This window comes from Channa argus, chromosome 5 (assembly GCF_033026475.1).
Source record: "Channa argus isolate prfri chromosome 5, Channa argus male v1.0, whole genome shotgun sequence".
NCBI classification, from domain to species: Eukaryota; Metazoa; Chordata; class Actinopteri; order Anabantiformes; family Channidae; genus Channa; species Channa argus.
The window spans coordinates 1745949-1771052 of NC_090201.1; the positions used below are offsets into that span (position 1 = coordinate 1745949).

Here is a 25104-nt window from a genome sequence, read left to right on the forward strand (position 1 = left end):
ATTCACTTATGGCTCTGTCTTACTCTCATCTGCTCAGCAAAGGACTTCTCCTCCTCTGTGAGCTCCACAGCAGCACTGCTCCCTGAGCTAAAGTACTGCGCTGCAGCGATCATCTTCCCATCCTCAAACTGCAGATTCTTCACCAACAGCTGCAAGAAAGAGAACAGGAGAAATACTGCTAACAACAGAATGAAATGTACAAATTATTTGCTTCACCCCATATTCACAGGAATATCATTCGGTTCTATATTTAACAGTATTGAGTCAGTTTTTTTTTTTTTTACTTTAGGATCAAGTTTGACACACTCACAGCAGAAAATGTCCACACTATACAGCCTCATAACTCCTGAGCCGATGTGGTAAATTTCTGCCCTATAATATTTGGTGCAGGAAGGTAGAGCGGTTGTCCACCACGGATCAAGTGTCAAAGTGTCCTTGAGCAAGGCACTGAACCCCAGCTTAGTTGCTCCCGGTGAGTGTTGGCCAGCTGCACAGCAGCTCCCCCACCGGTGTGTGTGTGTCAGTGTGTGAATGTGAGTGTGAATGGGTGAATAAGAAGCAGTGTAAAGCGCTTTAAGTGCCAATAGGTAGAAAAGTGCTACATAAGTGCAGAACATTTACCATAATGGCTACATGTCTAAAGTTTTTAGAGAGGATATAACAGTGTCTTGCATAAAATGTTACAGTGCACTTATGCCTGTATCTGGTTATAAGAAGTGTAAGAGGTTTGGTCCTTTTTAGGTACAAGCACCAAATACTTGCTAGAATTATGGCCTAAAACCTTTTTGGATGAAAACCTATTAATGTGGAGAGATGCAGTTGAGGCCTCCTGTGATCAAGACTAATTGAGCAGCCCTGGTAGCAATAATTTATTTTAATTTTGGGGCCTTAATCTAATCTTTTATTTTGCTTAGAATTTCTGAAATATTAAACATCATTTAAATTAACTATTTACAGAGAAAGTCAACTCGTTAAAGGAGCTGCCAAGAACTTAACTATCACAGTGGGCACCAGCTAGACTGTTTATTGGATGGTAATTGTCAGGTGTCCTACCCCAGATTTAATATTTAACAGTGTGTTGTGTGTAATGAACTTATGGCTTTGTATTGTAAACATTTTTAGAAATCTTAACTTAAATAATGTCGATTGCTCTAAAATAGCTAGGATACTCAAAGCAAAGATTAAAAAGTGAAAAAAAACTGTTGCCAAAACTTTGAATAAAAGTCATGTTAATTTGAACGCTACAATACAGGGGGGGCGGCTTTGGCTCAGTCGTCCACGGACCACAGGTCAAATCAACATGCGGACAAGGATCCGCTGTGGCGACCCTGAACTCACGGGATAAGCCGAAAGGACAAAAAAATAAAATAAAAAATACAGCTAATATTACACAATGCAGGTAATACAGAGAAATTCATTTTATATGTTGTATTCTATTAACTGTTGGATTTTTAAACAATATACTTTTACAGTACACTTTACTTTTTACGGTAAAGGGTTTTTCAGTATCTGTCCCATGTATTAGACAAACAGCTGAAATTGAACATTTGTGATCTTAATAAATCTTAAATCCAAAACCCTTTCATCCACTTCCAGGTGCTAAAATGCTAAAACAAGACAATTTTGTGTTTTTGTGACTTACTCATGTACATGCACACACACACACACACACACACACACACACACACACACACACACACACACACACAATACCTACGGCATATGCACACACAATGAACACAGTTATTTACTGCATATTTGTCTTTAAACCGATTTAAATTCAATCGTTTCTATTAGGCTAAATAGCTTAATATCAGTTTTTCCTGAACATGTCACTTGAAGGGGCAAAGGCTCCTGATTTGAAGGTCCCGTATTGGTAACAGTGTGTGTGTGTGTTAAAGTAGTCTTCGGATAATCAAGGTGTTTTTCTTAATCTTTTTAAAAACGTGTCCTTGACGTCAATCTACCCCTGAACTCCCCAACTACACCTGTAGGGAGCGCAGTGACAATCGGGGAAGTGTAATACACAGCCCGGTACAGTAGGCTGCGGTACGTAAATGTTCCATCCCTGTCAAAGGCTGGTGCGCACACACACACACACACACGAACGGACGGACGGACGGACGGACGGGCAGTTAGCAAACGGAGAGGGGACCTTCTGGGGGCAGAATGGCCACGGCGACGCTTCAGTCCTTCAACGTGTTTCTGACGGAGAGATTGACCGCAGCCGCGGTGGACATCTATGGCTTCGTTGAAAAGACCGTAACAAACTACCAGGAAGAGGTTTACCGAGCAAAAATGGAGAACGAGAGGCTGCAGCGGCTGCTGGATTTGGTCTACAAACCGGAGATAAGGCTGCACCGAGCAGGTACGTTCTCGCATTACAACCGCTCCTCCGTCATGCGGACGGCGGGAGCAGCATTTACGAAGGGGTTTAACCCATCGGTCCCTCTTGGTTGGGATCGGATCTGGTTTGCTGTGCACGGCAGACTAGAGCGTCACTGATGCTGCACAGGTGATGTTTTTACCTTAACATCTGGTGTCGGAGCGCGGTGCCTTGCAAACTTAAAGCAGACCGACAACACAGGAGAGCTGAAGTTAGGGACCGTCTCTAAAGTGCATGTAGGGTGTTCAGGTTCTGCCACGACAACACACACACACACACACACACACCTTTCTCCCATTGGTTTCTAGATATTTTACATATTTCAGGTTGCAGATCAAAACCATGGAATATGGATTAAAAAGGTATTAGACTAAACTATTATGTTTTTATCTGAACCTCTCCCACAACATCTTTTTTTTAATTATATAATCACATATCATGGACATAACTATGGCCTATTTTTTCCTCTATGGTTTAGGTCAGATTATTTGTTTTCATCTGGGCCTACACCCATTACACAACTTTCAGTGATGGTTTTTCACCTTTACCTGTTTAATACGGGGCTGTTCTAGAGGACAGGACAGCATTAAATGAAATATTAAATAACCATATTCGCCTGAACCATATTCGCCTGAAATTAGAGATTGGACACTTTAAGAAAGAACATGCTGCGTGCAGCTCTACAGTGAAATAAGATTTGAATCAATTTTAACCAACTGGGCCACTGTACTGTGCATGTGTGAGGTCACTGACTTGTCTATGCTATTGCACAAAAAAAAAAAAAAAAAATGTTGTCTTTGAAGTTTACTTTCTCCAACATGCACTTGCATGATATTTAAGAGTACATGCACACGCTAATAAATAATGAGCATGTGTTCATGAATTTGTCATATATATTAAGTGTAATATGTTGACTGCATTTTCATTTTTGATTTTTCTTATAATTTCCTGTTTATAATTCACCTTTAACTCCTGAATTTCTATTCAATTCCATCTAAATCTTCTGTGGTAGTAGTCTGAGTCAAGAGTTTATTTGATGGCATTTTCCTCCTTTTGAATGGTATCCAAGTAAGTTAAGTGTTAAACCTCATTGGAGTGGACATGCTGCCTCAGACCACCAGACTTTGTCAAACTCTGGAGATTCTGCAGATAATGGAACCGTATGTCCAGTGTGAAGCGGAGGCAGGGAGCACAAAACATTGAGTTGTAACAAATGGGTGTGGTGTTAATGGTTTATCCCAGTGCATTGCAAAGGCAACTTGGGCAATTCCAAAAACTTTGTGATCTGAAAGTTTGCAAGTTGTAACAAACCCTACCATGAAATAATTTAGCCTACAATAAGAAGAACAATATAAATCTTTAGAAACTAGCCTGATACACTAACAGTAGCATTTTAAAAATAGACATATTTATAAAACTATATGCCCACATATAGTTTTAAATATGTGGGCATATAGCTAATACTTTTTGCAGAGCCACTACCACGTGTGGGGTAACTGCCTTCTCTCTAAAGGCTAAATCGTGTTTGTGTCTAACCTATAAGCTGCAGTACCAACATACAGGCCAATTAGCATTTTATGTTTGAGCAGTTTTAGGATTGAGATGTATTTTTTCTCTCTACAGCTTAAATGTGGGTTATATTGATGTCCAGTGTAAAAACAATATTTAATACCAAGGTTCCACTGTTGAGTGTGGATGCAACATGTTCACCCATCACCGTTAAATGCTATCATTTGCTCATGTATCTCACTATGTGATTACTAGCCCGCTACTTTCCTTAATGTAAATGCACATTTACCCTTTTAAACAACCTGCATTTATGCAAATTACTACTTTAACTACAGTTGTTGGATTCATCAATGATGCACATATTAGAATAATCACCCCGAGCGGTAACGGGGGCACTTATGGGAATTAAAAATGTTATGTATTAATACTTATGTGGCAGTGGATGCCAACGGGAGCCTGTAGCAAACAAAAGTCCTGACTCCATACACAGCTGGGGGGCCTAAAATAAGTGCAGACTAAAGCTCCTACAAAATATTTAGAACAGCAGGGTCATTACATTTTTCTTTTTTTTTTTGCAGTACCTTTATTTCATGGTTTTCTAGGTTTTTACTGGAGACGCCTTCATTTGTAGGTTATTTTGGGGGCTCTCCCTTTAGTTTCCCTTCAGCAAGTGAAATTAATGTTCAGTTGGGTGTAGGTCTGGTGATTTACTAGGTCAGTCTAAAATCTTTCGCATTTTTCTATGAGTGAGTCCTTTGCTGAGTTGGCAGTGTGTTTTGGATCCTTGTCCTGCTGCATGATGCAGCTCCTTCACATTTAGTTTTGATGCATTTCTCTGTAAATTTGCAGGCAGAAAGTTTCTGTACACTTAACTACTCTACCATCATGGTTTAAATCCTTTCTTAACAGTGGGCCTGTTTTAGAAGCAGCCCTTCTAGTCCAGGCCATTACTGGGATTTAAGTGGTATCACTATTTTATAAAAATAGATGGGTTTACATTTGCTTATCAGTGGTATTGAAAATAAAGCAATCTGTATCCCCTGAAAAATAAATATAAAATCAGCAGGGTTTTTATGGTCATCAAAAAACAAACATGGGATTGTACTCTAAGTAGAGTTTGGCAATATCCAATTAATTTGATGAATTCAAAAAACTCTTTTGAATGTGATCATTGTAACATGTCTCCGGTGCCTATGACATGCTGGCAAGTGTGTTTACTTTGATAGGCCTTCAATTTTGTTGTATTCTCTATAATGTTTCTCTATGAAAATGTAAAAAATACATATTATGAATTAATTATGAATTATGAAGAAATTAAAATCATGAATCGACCAGAACACCTTTAATGCAAACTAACAAACAATTGAAATGTTTGGCGATATAAAACTGCCCTAACTCCAGGGTGGATATTCAGTGTGCTGAAAAAAAATGTGGATGGAGAAGCTGCCAAAGGAAGAAAAACATCCCACAGGACACACCTCTGTAACAAAAAACACCTGTAAGTCACATGTTCCAATACTTTTGGTGATAGAATGTGGGTGATGAGACTCAAAAGGTGTTATCCCCTATGTTGTTTAATGTATTAAGGTGTAAATGCCATTGAAGAAAAGTTCAAAATATCCTTCTGATCTTAAATCCAAATGTCTTCAGTGACAGGCAAAAACTAATGATTTACAGTAGTCTTGTCGTTCCAGGACTGTTGAAGGGACTGTATCTTGCCCAAAGTGAAAAAATGTGACTGGAGTGGGGTGAAGGGGGTAGTTTTACACAGTGGTGTAATGCAATAAGATTACACAATGGATTTCCAACAAACTTAGCCAGAAGTACAATTGGCATAAAGCATAGTACAACTGCTTTTGATGACTTACCCATGATTACATGTAGGCCAAATCCCAATTCATAGTTTATACCCCTACCCCTCATTTTTGAGTTTCCCCTGAAAACAATCACAAGCAACCCTGTGTGACCACTATACCTCCTCAAAGCCAAATGGGCGGCCTCGCTTGCTGTGGAGTCCCTGTAAAAACACAGGGACAGCTCTGGAAACCTGGTCGCATTTCCACTACACACATGTAATGATAATACTGACTTCTGCTTGCAATCACAATACACTAATATTTAAATGGTAGTTAACAACCTGTTCTCCTGTGCTGCCCACCTGCACAGCTTTTTCACTATACTGTACTCAGTCGCCCTCTTAAAAATGTCAGAGTCACAATCAATCAGTGATCAACTAAGACATGTTGCCAGTGTGTTTGATTTCTGCACACTGGTGGAGAAATGGGCCTCGACACAACGCTGCTGCCTGCGCCAAAGATTGTTTAAGTGTGAGAAAAGGCATCACTGTGTAACAACTGTGAGCGACCACATTAGACTATGTTTCTCTGTAGATCCAAAACTTATAGAAACAGACCTATTCTTTAGTAAATCTTGCATCAGTTTCAGAATTCCCAGTTAGAATTCATATAATTGCAATAAATCAAAAACTGATGCTAACCTCCTGTTCAGACCTTAACATTGATCTAATGGATTTATCGAAAATATAAAAACTTTAACTGGGAGACTGTGAAACCAGCTGATGCTAAAATGAGCTTAATAGATAACGGAGTTAAAACTACAGAGAGACTGATTTATCATCAAAGTGATGAATCTCACCTCAAACAGACAATCAGTGCAATTTTCCACTCACAGTAATCTCACATCAGTTTCAGGCAATTAATGTTGGCTAACAGGGGATCAGACCTGTGGAAGTTGCAATAGCAATAAAGGTGGAGGCGAGATAAAGGCGGCCACTTCAAAATGCTCATGAAAAACCAAGACAAATCAATACAATGCAATCACTATTTAACTTACTTTGTGGCTCTGAATATCATAAACCGTGACTTCAGTAGTCTCCAAGTGAGGTCAGAATGCTTTTATTCCTACGTTCACTTAAACTGCAGTGATTGTGAGATGCTTCGTAAATATGGGCCCTGTTTATTTCCAGCTTAAAACAAATAGTCTCACTTGTATTTCATCAAGTAAGAGTCATCATGTAAATCCAGTGTAAACTTGAGCTTGTTTGCAGTCAGTCACTAGCATTAAACAGGAGCACTAATGAGATTTCATGTATAGTTTCTTCTGTGTGTTCTGACCTGGTTATAATAATGGAAATGTGCATTTATTGGGAGATTTGCATTGGCTGCTGTTTTTTTCCATTATGTGGTTGTGCTTTAGGTGCTGTTTATGGTAGTCAACCCACTGTTGCGAGTGCCAAAACTTGCCTTTGATTTCTCTGCTGCTGTTAGGACGAGCATCACCGCTGGGGATCATTGCAAGTTTCCGCTAGTTCATGTGTGATCAGAGAAGTGATATTTTTCTGGCTGCTACCAAAAAACATTTTCCTATCCACTGTTACAGATTCAAGGCAGATGGATTTGCCAGCACCAACACAGGAGGTTTGTGATCAGGAGCAGCAGACACAGATGGAATGTATTCTGAATGAGGCCAAAGAGGAGACAGTCACCGTGCCCTTTAAAGTGGAAAGGACTGAAGCCTGGCCCAGGTCCGTGGAGATGCTGGAAAACAGCATCCTCATGGACACTCAGATAGTCACAGTTGGAAAACACGAAGAAAATCTGATACCTGTTGTGACAGTTGGAAAGCAGAGTGAAGCTGGATCTCCATACTCTCTGACTCAAGTCAAAACCGGGGGAGATAAAAATGAGATCTCACCCCTAAAAGACCCACCGTTACCATTATTGGGAGAATCTCAATTATGCACGAAGAAAAAAGTATTTCACTGTAATATTTGCCCTCAGTCTTTTGTGAAAAATGTAGAGTTAAAACATCACCTTGCCTCTCATGCAACAAAAGGTTTAACAAAGCCCACAAACAAGGACTTGACCTGTTTTGTCTGTGGTAGAATAACAGACACCCGGAGTCAAATGATCTGTCACATGAGGGCACACACCGGCGAGAAACCATATGACTGCCCCCTTTGTGGCAACAGATACAAACTGAAATGTCACATGAAAGAACACCTGCGGACTCACACTGGGGAAAGACCGTTCACCTGCTACATCTGTGGGAGATGCTTCAACAGATCTTCAACCATGAGGAAACATGCCAGGATTAAACACATGGACAACGAGCCATTCAAGTGCACGGAATGCAGCGAGTGTTTCCCTCGGCTTGTACTGTTTAAACGGCACATGAAGGGAGTCCACAACATCACCTTCTCTGTGTGAACTGCTGGTGGCGTCTCGATCAGTAAACCTCATGTACTGGATCAAAAACTAGTCCAGTTAGTATTGTTGAATGATTCACATTGTAATTTCAGTTATGATTTTGGTTTCCAACAATTTTGAAAATAATTTCACAACGGTGCCTTCATTAGTCCTTGTTTTGTGCTTTAGCCCCTCATTAAAAATCTGACTTCTCTCTCAGCCAGGCTGCAGCATTTTTGGTTTAGCCAAAGATTCCACACAACAAGGTCGTTCACCTGTTAGTAACCCCTGTTAGCATCCAGCCATAGAGTCAGGATCTTCAATTGCCACAGACAAAAAGCCAAAAGACCAAACATGGTTAGCTGTTAGCGTCAGTGTTAAGTGTTGCACTGTGGTGCGTGTTTAGACCCAATGAGTTTTTTTTTTTACCAAGTACAGATTCGAATTGTCCGTGCGCCAGTTGTTTTATCGAGGATGCTTCAGTAGCTTGTGTGGACTTGAGTTGGCCAGGTATCCCAGAATGCCTTGCTTTCCAACCAAAGTTAATAGCTCAAAGTTAAAAAAAAATATAATAATTCTATGACTGCTATTGTGCCACTTTACGTTTTGATGCGAGAAAGTACACCTAGATTTCTAATCTCTGTCCTGGTTATCAAAATGATGTCTGTCTGTAAGATTGATTGGACATTTTCAGCACAGTGAAAACCGTTCAACCAGACCAGGGAGAGGGGTCATGTGAGCAGCTTGCTGCCCAGCTTCTGAGGGCAGATCCCCTCAATACGTTGGGATGACAACGTATTTTATCGATTCAGAAATCAATAAAATACGTTGTCATCCCATTGGAAAACAGACTCATCTCAGTAAGCTGTGTGGTAGTTTTACCACCAGCTCTGTTGTCTTTGGCGTTTTTATGTTATTCTTCACTTTGGAAAACAAAGGCTTCTTAGAGTTGAAATATATTGCTGCCAGTTTGTGTAAAGGAAAATGTACAAATTTTATTGGATAATTAACTTAATAATTAACTCAAAAATAAATATATGAATACATACATGCATATAAAGGGCTACATAAAAAAATGATTGTTGTTAATATATATGTATACATACAGCCAATAAATGTATTCAATATCACAGCCACAGTCAGGTTTTGTCTTTGCTAAGAAAGTTTGTATTATGATTGAGATTGTTTTGTACAATGACAACATACAGACAGTCTGTGCTTAGTTACAGTTGAGCTAAGCTGCTGCTGTCACAAAGAATTGCTTCTCGCTTCCCGCTAGAATCTACTTCCAAGCACCGGGATCTAACGCTAACTATAAACCTGGTGAGAGGAACAGGTGCATTCTCAAGTTAGGTTAATACATAGTGCTGCTGTGGTTGTAAAAAAATTATATCTTTAGAAAAAACATTTCAAACCTGAAAGACTCCTTATTTTTTTTCAGTATGTTCAATAACTGCATGTCATTTAAAAGTCAAGGAATTTGACTGCTCCAGTTAGGGTCTGCAAACCGTTTGCTTAATTACAAGTCTGTGTACCATCAAAACGATTTTGACGCAGTTATTTAATTTGTAAAAATGTTACTTATTGGCCTTTAATGATGTGTGATTGTTGGACTTCATATGCCTCCATAAACGAGCTCTTAGGATTAATTACTACAGTGTTCCTGAAGGCGCAGTGCACTGAAAGCTAACATGCAAATAGACAAAAAACAGGAAAATAAATAAATAAGTTTCATCAATTTAATACAGAAATACACTGTGAAGCGAAATGGTGAGGTTACAGGGATCAGAGGTGAAGAAGGTGCAGGACTTTAAGTACTTAGGGTCAACGGTTCAGAGCAACGGAGAGTGTGGAAAAGAGGTGAAGAGGCGAGTGCAGGCAGGTTGGAACGGGTGGAGAAAAGTGTCAGGTGTGTTGTGTGATAAAAGAGTATCAGCGAGAATGAAAGGAAAGATGTTCAAGACGGTGGTGAGACCAGAGATGTTGTTCGGCTTAGAGACAGTGGCACTGAAGAAAAGACAGGAGGCAGAGCTGGAGGTAGCAGAGCTTAAGATGTTGAGGTTCTCTTTGGGAGTGACGAGGATGGACAGGATCAGGAATGAGGACATCAGAGGGACAGCTCATGTTAGATGTTTTGGAGATAAAGTCAGAGAGGCCAGATTGAGGTGGTTTGGACATGTTCAGAGGAGAAACTGTGAATATATCGGTAGAAGGATGCTGAGGTTGGAGCTGCCAGGCAGGAGGTCTAGAGGAAGAACAAAGAGGAGATTTATGGATGTAGTGAGGGAGGACATGAAGTTAGTTGGTGTGAGAGAAGAGGATGCAGAGGACAGAGTTAGATGGAGGCACATGATTCGCTGTGGCGACCCCTGAAAGGGAGCAGCCGAAAGGAAAAGAAGAAGAAGACACTGTGAAGCGAAAACAACCAAATACAGAAATTCACTGCAAATTCAACAAACACACGGTAAATACAGAAATAATTGTTAATGTTTCTGTATTAACAACATGTTGCTTTTTCTATTTTCAGCTGTTTTTCTAAATGTTTGTGTTTTTACAATGGGTTCTTTTTTCTTTCCTTTGTATATTATACTAGTACTACTTCTACTTCTGAGGAATTACTGCAGTTGCAGCTTGTTCAAAACGTTTGTGAATAAATGTACTTGACGTACAAAACAAAAGTGTGTAAAGCTGTACATAAAGAGCTTTAATTATTGTTCTTAGTGGGTTTTTATGTACTGTTTTTAATGTAACTATTATTGATGTGTAGTTTGCTGGCTTTAACATGTCATTGTGTGATGTTGCAATTATTGGCAATTCATTGGATAAAATGTACAGTTTTGAAACACAGCGCCAATAAAGTTAGAGTAGTAATTACTGCTGCAGCTTTACGTGTGTGTTTGTGAGCAATGAAGTAAAAAGAAAAAAGAGCAATGCTGACAGTTGACTTCAAAAAGAAAACTAAGCAGGTATTAATCACCTCTAAAGAGGACCTCCACAAATTTCCCACATCAAAGTGTTTGTCCGTGCGTTGGAGTATTACAAGCTGCATTTGAGCTGCATTTTAGGCTTTGTGAAAGAAAGAACTGTAGAGAAGGTGATTTCAGTGTTAACTGTCAGGGGATGCGAGCGCCATGTGGACACATGAGGTAAGGATCCTTGAAACTTGTGAGAGATAAGAGAGTTGGTGTCTGTTCTGTTTTCTGTGACGATGATGACATGACAAACATTTTTAAAATTATGTTTTTACTGTTATTACAGGGTATTGACTATACCTAGATTAATGAGAATTCTTTTTTAAAAACCATAGTATTGGGCTGCAACAAAACAAAATTGAAAAAAGTGACGTGGGGCCGGAACACTTCCTGAATGAACTGTAGGTCAAAAGATGGCACCTACATCTCTGAAAAGTTAACATGGTGTGAAGTAACATCACATTATTTGTAAGTGGAATTTAAAAATGCATCTGTTTCTGCTGAATCACTATTATTTTCTAACATTTCATAATGAAAACTGTGAATAAAATATGTTTCTTGTTGGGTATAGGTCAGTAATGTAAATACTAATTTGTGTGATAAGAAGCACTCATTTTTTTCCAATAATATGCTCATACGTCTGTTGTGCCCGGAATTGGCTGATACGTTTGTGCGACCAACATGCGAACAACACATTGCTACTGTAGGTTGCCAATTAAACGTGTTCCAGTGAATTAAAAAATTGCAAATACACAAAACCCAACCAAAATGTGCTGCAATGACAAAACGTAAAAAAGAAATGTTTCCAGGAAACAGACAACAGTTAAATATGGTTAAACAGTTAGAAAATGAGCAAATATATCAGGTTTCTAACCCCAGTGGACTTCTGTAGTTTAATCAGCCCCCTCAGCAACACCAAGCATTTCCTAGCGAATTGTTGTTTAGTGCTTTCTTAAGTTGCAGTGCGTTGAGCTTTCAGGGCCACCGCAAGAATTTTGATGAAACGTGAAGCTAATTTCAAAGTCAATGGAAATCTGTTAATGTGGGAATAAGATGCTCCAATGTAAAGATTTGTTATCGTGGTTTGTAAATGGAATTCTGTATTATACAAGCTAAGAAGATGTGTCTGTGCAAACACTCCAGCAGTCATGTTTTTGCAGAGTATTCAGATTCAGTACATATTCTTTTAATTTACTCTCTGAAGCTGGTAAAAGCATGAGAACTGAATTAGGACGACTCCATCCTGTCCTCCCTCTTCTGGCCTTGCTATGCTTTGCTACTCTCTGTTCAGTCCATTAATAAGTAGCAAAATCTCCTAATCAAGCTGAAATAGCTGAAATACTGCGTTTGGAATACTGGAAAAACTTGATTGGTTAGAAGTGTGAGCCTCGCATTGCTGCCATTGCTGCATTGCTGCCATTGGTCTTCAATGAGTCGGAGTTACAGAAGCCTTTGACAGAATCTCTCTACATAAGAGGTTTTGGATCATATTTCTACAAAATTAAAAAACAAAAGAATTTTACATACCTTTTATAACTTTTTCAGCGTATTGCAGAAACTAGAAATTTGTTCTGACTTTGTGAATCATCTAAATTAAACCGGTTTTCCACTGGTTTTCCCCTGTCCCCTAAGGCAGCTGATCAAAACTATCTTAAAATGTAAAATTCCTGTCGGGTGTGGATTGATTAAAGCACCACTACGGTGCTGCTCTCACTGCTATGCATATAATTTATGTCTGTTTCTGTCCGTGCAGATGCCATGTTGCCATGTGCACTTGTATACAAAGACGAAACCCCCCCTAAACAGCAGGAGTGGAACCCATGTTTGTGCCAGGAGGAGCCAGGACCGTCTCAGATGAAAGAGGAACAGGAGGAGCACAAGGAGGAGCTGTGGATCAACGGGTGCAAGGAGCAGAACGAGGAGCAAGCGGAGGACAGTGATGATGGGGATGCCTTGACCAAAGAGCTCATCAAAACAGTGCAGCAGTTAGAGGACTGCAGGGCTGCAGAGGAGTGTCGAGAGCCAACGCAGATGACTGAGGAGGAGCCACAGCCAAATGAAGAGAAGACTAGCACCACCTTTTATCGCTGCCACATATGCAACTACATATTCACCAAAAAGACTGTGCTTACGTGGCACCTCAAGACACACGAAAGCAAGTCACATGACGCCAAGGGCAACTTTGACTGTCATATATGTGGCAAACACATCCCATGTCAGAGCAATCTGCAGAACCACATGAGGGTCCACACAGGAGAGAGACCCTACACCTGCCCTTTCTGTGGCAAGTGCTTCAAGCTAAAAGGACACATGACAGAACATATCAGGACTCACACGGGAGAGAAACCCTTTAACTGCCACATCTGTGACAAATCCTTCAACAGAGGTTCCACTCTGAGGAAACATGTTTTAGCTAAACATAAAGAGGAGAGGCCGTACAAATGTGGGGATTGTGACGAGTTATTTACTGAGAGGCTGCTGATGAAGAGACACATGCAAAAAATTCACGGGGTCAAATTGTCCACAAGTCAAAGTCCGGTCTAAGAATATCCAACATCATTAATGATGCTTGTTGCATATTATTTAACCTCCAAACAGAGAATAAGAGCTTGGTATCTTTTCATAAAGTTTGACATTAGCATCAGTGAGTTTTGGTACACAAGTTTATGGATTTTACTACAAAATACTTTTTAAGGATGAAGCCAGACTTCGCAAATGTCCAAACTTAATCATCCATACGAGAATTTGATGAAGATGCAGTACTGGTTAACTGGTTTAATAATTAAGTATTCTAATTTTAATAATTACATATATTTGATGTGATCTGGGTAAGACTGACATCACTTCCATGTTATTGCATTAATTATGGAAGTCGGCCACAAGTGGCTTAGATCAGCTCATCTTAGCTTAACACGAGCGTTTGAAGCAAGTGAAAACATCTGATTTAATAATTATAATCTATATCTACCAACATTTCCTAAGCTTAGTAATTAACATTTTGTAAGATAATAAAACTGAAAAAAAAAAAGCTAATTCTGGTTTTACAGGGAGTTAGAGGCCACAATGTTTTATGGGCGAAGAGCAACTGTGACCTGCTGGAGTTTTGTTAAAGAATAAACCGCCAAAATCCATATTTCATGAAACAAAATCAGCCATACTGTAGATAACAAAAGTAAAGTATTAGAAAAACTGCAACTACAAATACACAGTCCAGAACACTGTAGGAGCAGCTGCATGCTGTAGAATGTTTAGCACTGCCTCTGTGCAATTGCATACCACTTACTGAATCCTAAATAAGCTTATTATTTATGTTCTGTGACCATTTCCTCTCCGTTCATAACTTCAGACAGTGGTGGAAAGGAACTAGGTACATTTACTTAGGAAAATTGCTACAGTATTTTCTGTTACTTCATAGTTTAGTGCATTTGAGAGGCAAACCTTTACTTTTTTAAACAAAAATAGTTACTAGTTACTTTTGAGAAAAGGAAACAAAGAAAGAAAACAAAACAGTATAATCTTTTTTTCATTGTGAAATTCACATTTAGGATTCAACAATTATAATCCAATAATGATCCTGACTGTTGATAAAGAGTACTGCATATAGAGTATCTTTACCTTTGGGACTTCCAGCAGCTGTTGAGCTAATAAAATAGTACTTGTACTCAAGTAAAATTCTAAATGCTGGACTTGAGGAGGCCATTTCTACACTTTGTCTGCTACTTTTACTTAAGTGAATGATCTGCATAGTTCCTCCACTACTGATCTCTGGTGAGTTATCATTAATCCTAGTAAAGTTCACTCTGCTTTCAAAAAAATAATAATGATAATTAAACCTAAATACCCAACTGTGGTATATAGTGTAAACTAGTGATTCCTATGTTACACTGTAAAATAGTTTTGATATATTCATATTAAATATAGCATTGATTTATCTTGTTCAAACAGTATTACAAGCATGTTATGAAGCAACTATATGAACCTTCAAATATAAAGCTTCAAAAAACAAAATGTTACATGGTGTGATAAAAATACATAACTACCTAACATAACTTGTGTCTTGCACACATTTGTACAGCAGCTTTCAGGTAGGACATGATACCTGCGTGTGAAAAATAGCCAAGACTCTGTTCTGTTTTAAGGGGAGTTGAGTCTCGGAGGCCATGTTTTGTCACGTAGCGTGCATTAGGAAAAAAAAGGTGACAGCAGTGTCATTGAAAAACAAAATAACATTTATGAAGAGTGGCTCTCAATGGGGATAGAGTCCTTAATTGTTCTCTGTAGCTCAGCTCATGATCCCCAAGTGTTTGTAGACATCATTCTACAAATTTACACATGCAAAAGTCTGCTAATTTGTATATTTTGGGATAAAATATATACAGTGGTGCAGTGGAATGTACATTTTAGAAAGTGTTATTGTATGGGATGGCATGTTTAGTTAAATGTAAGGACTAATTACTTTATGTTCGACTCCCAGCAGCAAATATACTCCCAACAATTAAAAGAAAATTATCACAGGAGTCACACAGCTGGCAATAAAACAGACATTAGCCTTTGCTGTATGTATTTATACACAGTCCAAGTGCACCAGTGTCCACTGGTCTGTTCTGGAGATGCTTGGTTAAGCTTCTTTTGACTGAATCTACAATGGTGCTTGAAAGACTCTTCATTGTGACATCAATATGACCGAAAATTTGATTAGATTTTAATGCAAATGCAACTTTAAATAAATGTTTTCAATAACTGTTTATCAGCCCTGCACATCAGCTGGAGCGATTTTAGCTCACTCCTTCTTACAGAACAGCCTCAAGTCATGGATACTACAGTAACTACATGCATTTATTTAAGTGCCGTTCTGAAGTACATTGTACCTGTATATTACTGGAGCATTTTAGTTTTATGTTACTTTTAATTTTGCTTAACTATGAGATGCAGGGTTCCAGGTTTACGCCAGCCCTCTTCGACCCTGAACACGATAAGCTGTTAAAGATGATGAATGGATGGACTGAATCCATAGTTCCATCAATGATAACAAGCCTTTTTGGTCACATTATAAGTCCGATTTATGCGCAAATTGAGAAAATTCTGAATGGTTCATAAACTTTCAAATGACACTGTATCAGATAAACCCTTGACCAATATAATCTCCAAGTAAAAGCTCAAATTTCCCGACGAGTAAAACTTAATAAGCTGACTTGCCGTCTTGTTGTCATTGCCAAACAGCACCAGGCCTGCCTTGGTGACAATACCGGGTCGACTGGCTCCGTGGATCTCAAGGGGTTGACCACTGGCTGTGGTGCTGTTGTCCACCAGAGTGGAGCCATAGAAAGTCACTTTCTGCGAAAAGAGAGAAAAATTTAAATAGTTTCACAATTTCGCATTTGCACTTTGAAATGACCACTTCCGTTAAATCCGAAAATATTTATAGGTTTATATAATAACAACAAAGGACAGGACATTGTAGTTCTTTCAAATATTTCACATTCTTATCTGAGCAATGAATGCAGAAATAGGCTTCACATACTTTCTCTTGTTATTGTAATTTTGTTCTCTTAACCCCTATCAAATTCAGTGACCCCAGCTCAGCAGAGCATCGTGCCAAAGAACCATTATTTCAGGAGACTGAAAATTTGCATTTTCCTTTACAGACGCTGAGCATTGTGAAATGTAGAACACACACACACATTTAATTTCCGTTTCCGGATGATACTGCACTTTTGTGGACACGTACGTCTGCCGTTCAAGTATAAATGAAACGTGAGAACGTGTCCAAGCGTAGGTCAGTCTCAACGATTACGTGTAGAATATTTCTGCCTTAAGCTAAATAGAGGTACCTCCTATAAATTTCCTTTTCCACAAGGGGTGGTTGGCAGGGGAGGCGCCCAAATTCTGATTGGCCACCCCCTGCCAGAGTGGCATGTTGGTAGGTACCTGCTGTAGAACTTTCAGCACAAGGAGAACTGACCAAATCTGAAGCTAAAATGAACCACTCTCTTTATAAATGAATTCAATTTACAATGTACATTTAAAGTCGCTGTCCTTAGAAACTTTGTTTATCATTATAAAACACTAGTTTTATAACAGCATATCCACAAATGGAGTCCTAGAGGTTAAAAAAATAAAATATATATCTTACCTGTCCATCAACTTCTGCCCAGGCTCCGGGCACTTTGTCGTTTCCTCTGATCCAGTTGTGGAGAGCCTCAGCAGTTTGGTTCCAGTCAATCTAAACACACAAATCTCTTATAATTATCTCTATTGACTTAATGCACCAAAATCCAAATCCATACAGTTCTCATATTTTAATTAATTGAAACATGAGCATCACACAACCGATGTGACATGCTTTAAAAACAATCCTGGTGAAAACATTTTATAACCAATGATGTTAATTGGCATCAGGTCAGTGTCATGATTGGGTATAAAAAGAGCATTGGAGTAAGAGTTAGGAGAGGATGAGTCTTTCTGAGGTAAGGATGGGGCGAGGTTCCCCACTTAATTAGTGCTTGTGCATTGAGAAGATTTCTCAGTGTAAAATTGCAAAACATTTGGAGATTTCATCATCAACAGTTCATAATATTAAAACAAGAGAATCCAGGGAAATCTCAACAAAGCTAAATGGCTGTGGATAACATTCTGCAGGGGAGATCACTGGATGGGCTTAGGAACGAACACCTCTGAAACCTACTGCAAGTGAACAAAGTTTGTCGCTGCATCTACTAATAGAAGTTCAAACTCTACCACGCAAACAGACAACCATATATATTTATACAAGATTCATAAACAACACCACCTCATTTAAAATGGACTGAGGTGAAGTGGAAAATTGTTCTCCATGTTAAAGATGAGAGGAACCATTTCACATTGTGTGTTGGATTCAAAGACACTGTCATTGTATTTACAATGCCCTTGTTTCAAATCTGACTCATTCATTTATCATGTAGTAGCTCAAATGTTTGCAATATTTTAGTAACAACATCTTTTGACATGTGTATCTGTTGATTTAGAACAAAAGTTATACATTTTGAGAACATTTTAACATTAGGATGTAAAGTTATACTGTTTGCTCAAATGTAACCTTGAAAGGTAAAGCCTGCATGACTGCTACATGTTACAGTCGCCTTGCTTTTGTATATTAAAAAAAAAAAAGAAAAAACAAATTATGATGGAGTAGTGGCATGTCCTTACATTAAGGTATATTTCTGTACCTTAGCATTTTCTTTCTTCTGGATGCCCTCGTACGTGGCTCCCTCCAGTGGTTGGGTGATCCTCGGGGCCTTCCCTTCCGCAATCAGCTTTATTGCTTCCACCTAGAACCACAGCAGTGCAGTTTAAGTCAGTGGAGCAAAGCATTTATGGTATATTTATGGACTTTGACAAAAAAAAAGTCTTTGTCTTGTTGGGTATATGACTGCAAGCGAGTAGAGATAAGCAGAAGAATCTAGTGCAGTTGCTGAATTGTTGCTGGACTGTACATGACTGCACTAATCGTGTTTATTGTGTTGCTTAAAAGGGCCACACAGTCCATTTACTTTATAATTTTGCAAACAATGCTGTAATCATAAAGCAGCCACAGTTGTTTTTGTATTGTGTGGTATAATACAAGCATACTTGTGAAACTTGGTTATGATTGGTCCATGTGTGCTGGATGTGTTAACAGGCAACAGTTATCAGCTAATTCAGACCTTGTTTACACACTTTGTTTCAAGCATCAAAGTACTAAATTCAAGTGTAAATGACCACAGAGAGACAGAGATGTGAATGCAGACCCAGCTGTGAATAGCATCTCCATCTTATGGCAGTAAATTTATATCCATTCTTATCTTAACACAGTGCACCTTTTAGACAGATACAAGTCTTGATATGACATTTGCCAGATGACCGGCTTTAACCTCACAGGGAACAGACACACATGTTAAACTTTAACTTTGGCAGGTGGGAGTCTTCATAAAGTAAAGCCTTTGGTTAGGATTCACATGAGATATGATTTAGCTCAGAATGTGTATTTTATAGTTACACCACAAACAATTATGTCTAATGAATGTATGATCTTTGTGGGTATTTTCTCCATTGGGTAAAGGTCACTGATCTAAATGACTAACTACCACATGGTTTAACCAGTTTTAACAGACTGTGTTCTCACTTACTGTTCCTTTGACTCCTTCTGGGAAAAGAAATCTCTTGTAAATTGTGTTGACAGTGTCATTGGGTTCAACATCACACTCCCTCTGCAGCAGGATTGGTCCGGTGTCCAGTCCATCATCAGCCCAGAACACTGTGAATCCGCCTTTTTTGTCACCGTGGATCAGGGTCCTGTTTGGTCACAGAGAGCAGATAAAGAACTACACTTGTCACCATGCTTTCCCTACCCACCCAACCTGATGGACATGGACACCACTCACCAGTTGATGGCAGAGGCTCCCCTGTGGCGGGGCAGCAGGGAGGGGTGGTAGATGATGGAGCCGTGTTTGGGGTGGTCGATGACCTCCATAGGGATGAACTGGGAGCAGAAGGGCAGAACATTGAGCTCAGCACCGGTGGCCTTGTACTGAGACACCACCTCTGGGATGGCCTGGCCCTTAACACGCCAGCGAGGAAACTTGAAGACCGGCACCCCGTCTTTCTCTGCCTCCTTGGCTGTAGGAAAAAAAGAAGGGCATCACGCAAGAAAAAGTCACAAAGATAGGAACAACATTTATATTTTAAGACATTTTATCAATAGTTACTGTCTCTATTAATTGTTTGATAAATTTTGATTTTGATTCATTTTCATTTATTAGGAAGTGAAGGTGAACACATTTCCTAGAATTCTGTCCCCCGAGAATTTTCACATTAAGGAGATTGGTTTCCTACATAGGTAAAATTACTGTCAAGTGATTAAAGCTTTTGACATGATCCGTGGTGAGGTAGCACCATGAAAATGAAATGAATAAAAGATTTTCATGGTTAAAAGCTTAAATTGTGTATCCACCTCTCACAGTAGCCAACAATAACGCTGCAGATTTATGCATTTATCTTTGTCATGTGGGATGGAAAATTCTAAAAGCTCAATTTTCAGTTTCACACCAACAGCATGTCATTATCTAGATCCTCAGGGCCTGTAAGTCAGATTCAAAATATTCTCTTAGTTTCTGAGGGTTGGATAACGTGACAGCGAAACAACTGACCAAAGGCCAATTCATAGTTGATTACTTTATTTTAATGAGTGACAAATGTTGTTTTAGGATTTTAAAAAATGAGAAACATGTGACGCCCTTCTTTACCATGCAGTTACCTAAAGCCATCCCTGTAGTAGTAACATGTAATTGGATATATGAGAAGGTGCATGATGGTTACAGATTGCAACAGATGTGGACCTTGTGTGGTGTATTATAACACCACACACATCTATACGCTTAGATGACCAGAGTGGTTGAACCAGTGGTATTACATGTGATAAAATTTCATTGGACACTATAATAAGTCTAAATAAAAGATATTTATTTCTTTGGAAGCTCAATACTGTATGTCTTTCTGCAACAGAGGACACACAATATCTCCATAAATGTGCCTTTAGTTTACAAGGATAACCCTTAAGGTTGGATCTCTTTTACAAAGGACACCTGCCCAAGAGGCCCAGTAAGCGCATAAGTGCTAATAGCCACGTATTTAAGGTAAAGCCTATGTATGGGGGCCCCAGTCGGTAAAGTTCTCACCCAGTGGATCCGCCTTGCCATCCTTGTCAGGAATCGTAAAGACTCCTACGATAGTGTGACCTTCCTTCCTCAGCTCCTTGTACACCTCCTGGCCGAACAGACTCTGACCAATCACTGCAATCTTCATCCTCAGTCCTCGCTTTGTTCTGCAGAGGCGTTGACACACACACGCACAATCGTTTCGTTGTAGATGTTGATATTAAATCAAGTTTTTATGCCTGAAACGACTGTGTGACTATGAAGGCAGTAGAAAGCATCATTCCCTACAGTCTTTCTGTGGCCAAAGTACATTAAACGTCCAAAAGATCATGAGCAATAGCTTTATCAGTCCCCAGAGTGATAACGCCTGAGTTGGTCTTGCTGTGAATAGATTTAGAGGTTAGCAGAAATTCACTCACACTCTATGCAAATGAGGAAACATTGTGTGATTAGGTCTAAAGAGCAAACTGAGCAGCTCAGTGTGTAAAACTAAAAAGGCATTAGCATGAAAATGGCATGTAGGACAAGAGAATGCACGACACAGGCAGAATACACACATATCCTCTATTTTATAAATGTGTGCAGATTCTCTATCCAAGCATGTCTGTGTCCAGTACTGTGAATGGAACAGTTCTTAGTAAGCATGACTGTGTCTTTGATAGTTTATTGACCCTGAACTCGGAGGGGCGGGGCCTCCTGCACAGACCGGTCAATGCCTCTACTATCAACCAATCAAACGCGCGCGACAGCTCACTGACTGAAGGGACAGCACGCGCGCAGACAGGTTAAGACGTGCAGTTTGACCACAATCTAACATTCCCAATAATAATAGCATATCCTCGAAACCACACTTCATAAAATCATATGCAGTCATCCTACCTGTGACCGTGTTAACAATATGCTCCGCTGTTGCTGCAAACACTCAACAATGCACTAACTAATAATCATTCCGCGTCGTGCATATAAACCAAGAGGACAGTAAAGACTTCCGTCCTCACCTCAGCCAGCAGACCCTGTACTCCTCCGCCTGCCTAAAAAGACCGACCACACAAAGACCCAAGCTTTTAATTTCCTCCCCTCAGTCACACTTGCACACAGCCCAATTACATAACGCGCACAGAAAGGGGTGATTGGAGAGGGCGGGGGCGAGGCTCCGGGGGTGGGGGGCGGAGATCAGCTGTCTGCGAGTGAACCCGGTCACACGGAGCCTCGGTGACCTGTTGCTGTAACGCGCAAACTACGGGCTCATCAGCGTCCCTGTCACTTTGGGAGAGAAGACGATGGAAGCTGTTTCTGCAGAAACATGTTTTTGAGATGCGCTGTTTCAGGCTCCTTTGGATCGATTGTCAGTAGGATTTCACCTCAAAGCAGTTTACAATCGCATCCTATCTAGGTGTAAATTTTATAGGCTAAACGTTTCATATACTATAGAGGATGTGGAAGTTGAAGATGTGGGTTTTGGCCTTCGTTCGCAATGCTGTGAGGATTTTCTGCCTTTCTGTTGGTGACCTTTAGACCTTCTGCCATGATTCGGAATAGCTCTGCCACAGTAGGTCAGTGGAGGACTGCTGCTTTGTCTCTGCCCCTTCTCCTCCCAATCTGAGCTAGAACTTTTTATCCAGGCAAAGAAAAACGTGTGCAGGTAACTCATATTACCACCCTCACAGCACGGTGTGCACATTTTCTACACCTAACTATCCAAACCCAAATTACTGACGGGTCAGTGGTGGAGCTTGGTATGCAGATAGCCACAGGTTCAAATCCCACCCCACCAAGGGCCACCTTGGCCTGGTGTAAAAACTCATGCCAAATGAATGTGGCCACCCTTGAAGGGACGAGCCAAAAGCCATTGATCTTTGCAGGCGGTTATTTCAACATTATTAGGAAATCCATAATTGTCAGTGATACTGTTGCCATACTAAGTAATCGTGCAGCCATGGTAGGTCAGTAGAGGGGTCCTGCCTTGCTGTTGCCCCATCTCCATCAAATTCTTATTTTAACGACCTTTTGCTAAACAAAACAATATTTTTGCAGGTAACCTAGCGTAACCACTACCTCACAAGATGGCCTCCCCCTCCCACCACAGTCAAAATGAGCACGACATAACTTCACATTCATATTTTGCCGGCTTTTACACTATATTTGGTTCGGTTTAGTGTAAAAATACGACTTGGGAGATTATTTTAAAAGTTTGACGATATTAAATATGAGCAAGACGTGACATAGTGACATCTAGTGACTGTAGTAAATATTACATACATCAGACCACGATTTGATCTTTGAATAAAGGAAGTCAAATTATCTGTATAAGCATATAAGGGGGCTGGAGTCTATCCCAGCTGTCATTGGGTGAGGGCAGGGTCCACCCTGGACAGGTCGCCAGTCTATCTCAGGGCCAACACCGAGAGATACACAGACAATCATTCATACTCACTTTCACACTTACGGGCAATTTAAGGTCACTAATTAACCTAACATGCATGTTAGGAAAGGTGAGCAACAAAGGTGAGCAAAAGTAGAACTGTTTTTTTTTTTCATATCAGTAATATTCACAATCATAATTTTTCTTTTCTTGGAGATGCTGACGAGTGCTTCTGAACAAAAGGAGTTTGTTATTGTCGAGGCTCTAACATCTGCCATCATTTTCTTATATTGGTGGTGTTTGTGTGTGACTCCACCAGCTTTCTGGAACAAATTCAAATTCACATTTGTTGGAATCACATTTCATTTTTTAACCAAACATTTTCCAAGTGACGTGTGGTGGGATCTAAATAATTTGGTCTAAATAGGACACAGGACTTCCCCACAGTAGACTGGGGTTCAACCTTAGTGTGAGATATTGTGCGCTTCAATGATAACGTTACAAAACGATGCATGTGCCATTGTCACTGCTTGCGGCAAAAATATCAGAAGCGGGTGCTGCCCAACACACAGGGATCGTCAGCTTGTCATGTAGCTTATGTTCAACTGATTAATACAGTCTCAAAATTGTCAAGGTGAATTGTAAAGTCAAGAATCGGTTAATACATTTGTTCATGAAAGATTATGAACCAGTGTCTAAATTATTTAAATGTATATTATTTAAATTTCCCGGCAAAACATTTTAGCTTCCTGTAAGCAGAAGAAAAACAAATAAACATAAAAGTAATAGTTATAATTTAATCATGCAATTACCATATTTATGATCTTCAGTAAAACAGAAACGTGGTGTTGAGATCGTAAGTCAATTTAATTTTGGGGTTTTCATAAACATATAAAAATAAATCCCTCTTTCTGTGCAGAGCTCCAGGGAATGGAATCAGCAAAAACTATTAATAATAAATTGCAAAACTGAACTTACATGTACAGATGCTTGAGCAATGGGGAGGTCAAGGGAGCTTTGTGTTCACTGAAGACAAAAAAAAAAAAATCAATTTCACTGGTGACAGGTGGGGAGTGAGAGGATAGATACTGAGAGGAGTGAAAGGCCTAATGATTATCAGGGAAATTGTCTTTATAGAGACGTAGTGAGCAGGGAGGTTAGGAGGGAGAGGGAAGGGGTGAGCAACGTTAAAAAAAGCTGCCTGTGAATTCCAAAGTTTAGCGTGGACGGCAAATGCACCGTCTCCTTTAGTTTTAAATTGGGCCCTGGAAACTTTCAGAAGATAAGTGTTGACCAAACCGAGACTGCACATGTCTACATCGACACAGAAGGTCAGAGGTTTAATCAGTGCCTGATATAATAATAAGAAAGATTCATTCTGAATTCCTCTGGCAGCCACTACTAAAAGACTAGCACAAGACTTATGTGCTCCCTGCACGTTGTCTTAGGGGGAAACATAGGCTGCACAACTACAGCTCCTAGAGTCAGGCAAGAGCACAAAGAATGACAATAATCAAGAGTGTTTCTGCACATAAAACATGTCTGAATCAAGAGATATTCCTTAACCGTACCAATGTGCATGCTCGTTAAAATTGTTACTTTAATAAGAAAAAGGCACCAACACTTATCTTTATGTGGAGAGGTGAAGTGGAAGCCTCAAGTGACACAGACTCTCAGAACAGCATTGGCGGGTCTCAGCCACAGCAACAAGTCCTGCTTGATTAGTAAGTTTAGTAGCCTCTTATTTACTGTAATCTGATATGTTTGAGTGTTGTAGACTGAAGCAAAGCTGTATCAGAGCAGAGAGAGGGAGGACTGGCAAACAGAATAGACTGATTCCAAGTCTCATTTCAACATGCATGAAAATGTTAAAGTGAAATGGAAAATGACCGTCTGGTTTAATATTTTCAGTTACAGGTCCCCAGCTAATATGCACGTACTCAAGCACCCGTAGAGTCTATAATAAGGACCTCAGTTTTCTCTTCACTCAACTGCT

General features: G+C 39.7%; 2 protein-coding genes across 5 annotated transcripts in view; one reads left to right on the plus strand and one right to left on the minus strand.

The window, feature by feature from the left end:
- aldh1l1 (aldehyde dehydrogenase 1 family, member L1) overlaps window positions 1-24639 on the minus strand; it is a 35283-nt gene extending 10644 nt beyond the window's left edge. Inside the window, exons 1-8 of one of the 3 annotated variants that reach the window (XM_067503957.1) lie at window positions 24087-24639; window positions 20768-20913; window positions 19475-19709; window positions 19220-19385; window positions 18281-18382; window positions 17209-17298; window positions 16272-16409; window positions 24-149 (exon numbers count right to left, since the gene is read on the minus strand). In XM_067503957.1, the coding sequence (XP_067360058.1) occupies window positions 24-149; window positions 16272-16409; window positions 17209-17298; window positions 18281-18382; window positions 19220-19385; window positions 19475-19709; window positions 20768-20894 (984 nt within the window). In that variant the 5' untranslated portion in view covers window positions 20895-20913; window positions 24087-24639. Of the gene's footprint in view, window positions 1-23; window positions 150-16271; window positions 16410-17208; window positions 17299-18280; window positions 18383-19219; window positions 19386-19474; window positions 19710-20767; window positions 20914-21625; window positions 21885-24086 lie in introns of those variants that run through there. The other 2 variants (XM_067503956.1, XM_067503955.1) reach the window with 2 other exon arrangements.
- Window positions 314-14133, plus strand: LOC137127256 (zinc finger protein 679-like). Of its 2 annotated transcripts, none has more exons than XM_067503960.1 (2): window positions 314-2368; window positions 7295-10312. In XM_067503960.1, the coding sequence occupies exons 1-2, from the start codon at window positions 2170-2172 to the stop codon at window positions 8122-8124; spliced, it is 1029 nt and encodes a 342-aa protein (XP_067360061.1). In that variant the 5' UTR covers window positions 314-2169; the 3' UTR covers window positions 8125-10312. The 2 variants fall into 2 exon arrangements, with proteins under 2 accessions (XP_067360061.1, XP_067360062.1); XM_067503961.1 differs by lacking the exon at window positions 7295-10312 and adding an exon at window positions 12829-14133 and having other exon boundaries at window positions 2053-2368.
- Window positions 24640-25104: the final 465 nt, after the last annotated feature.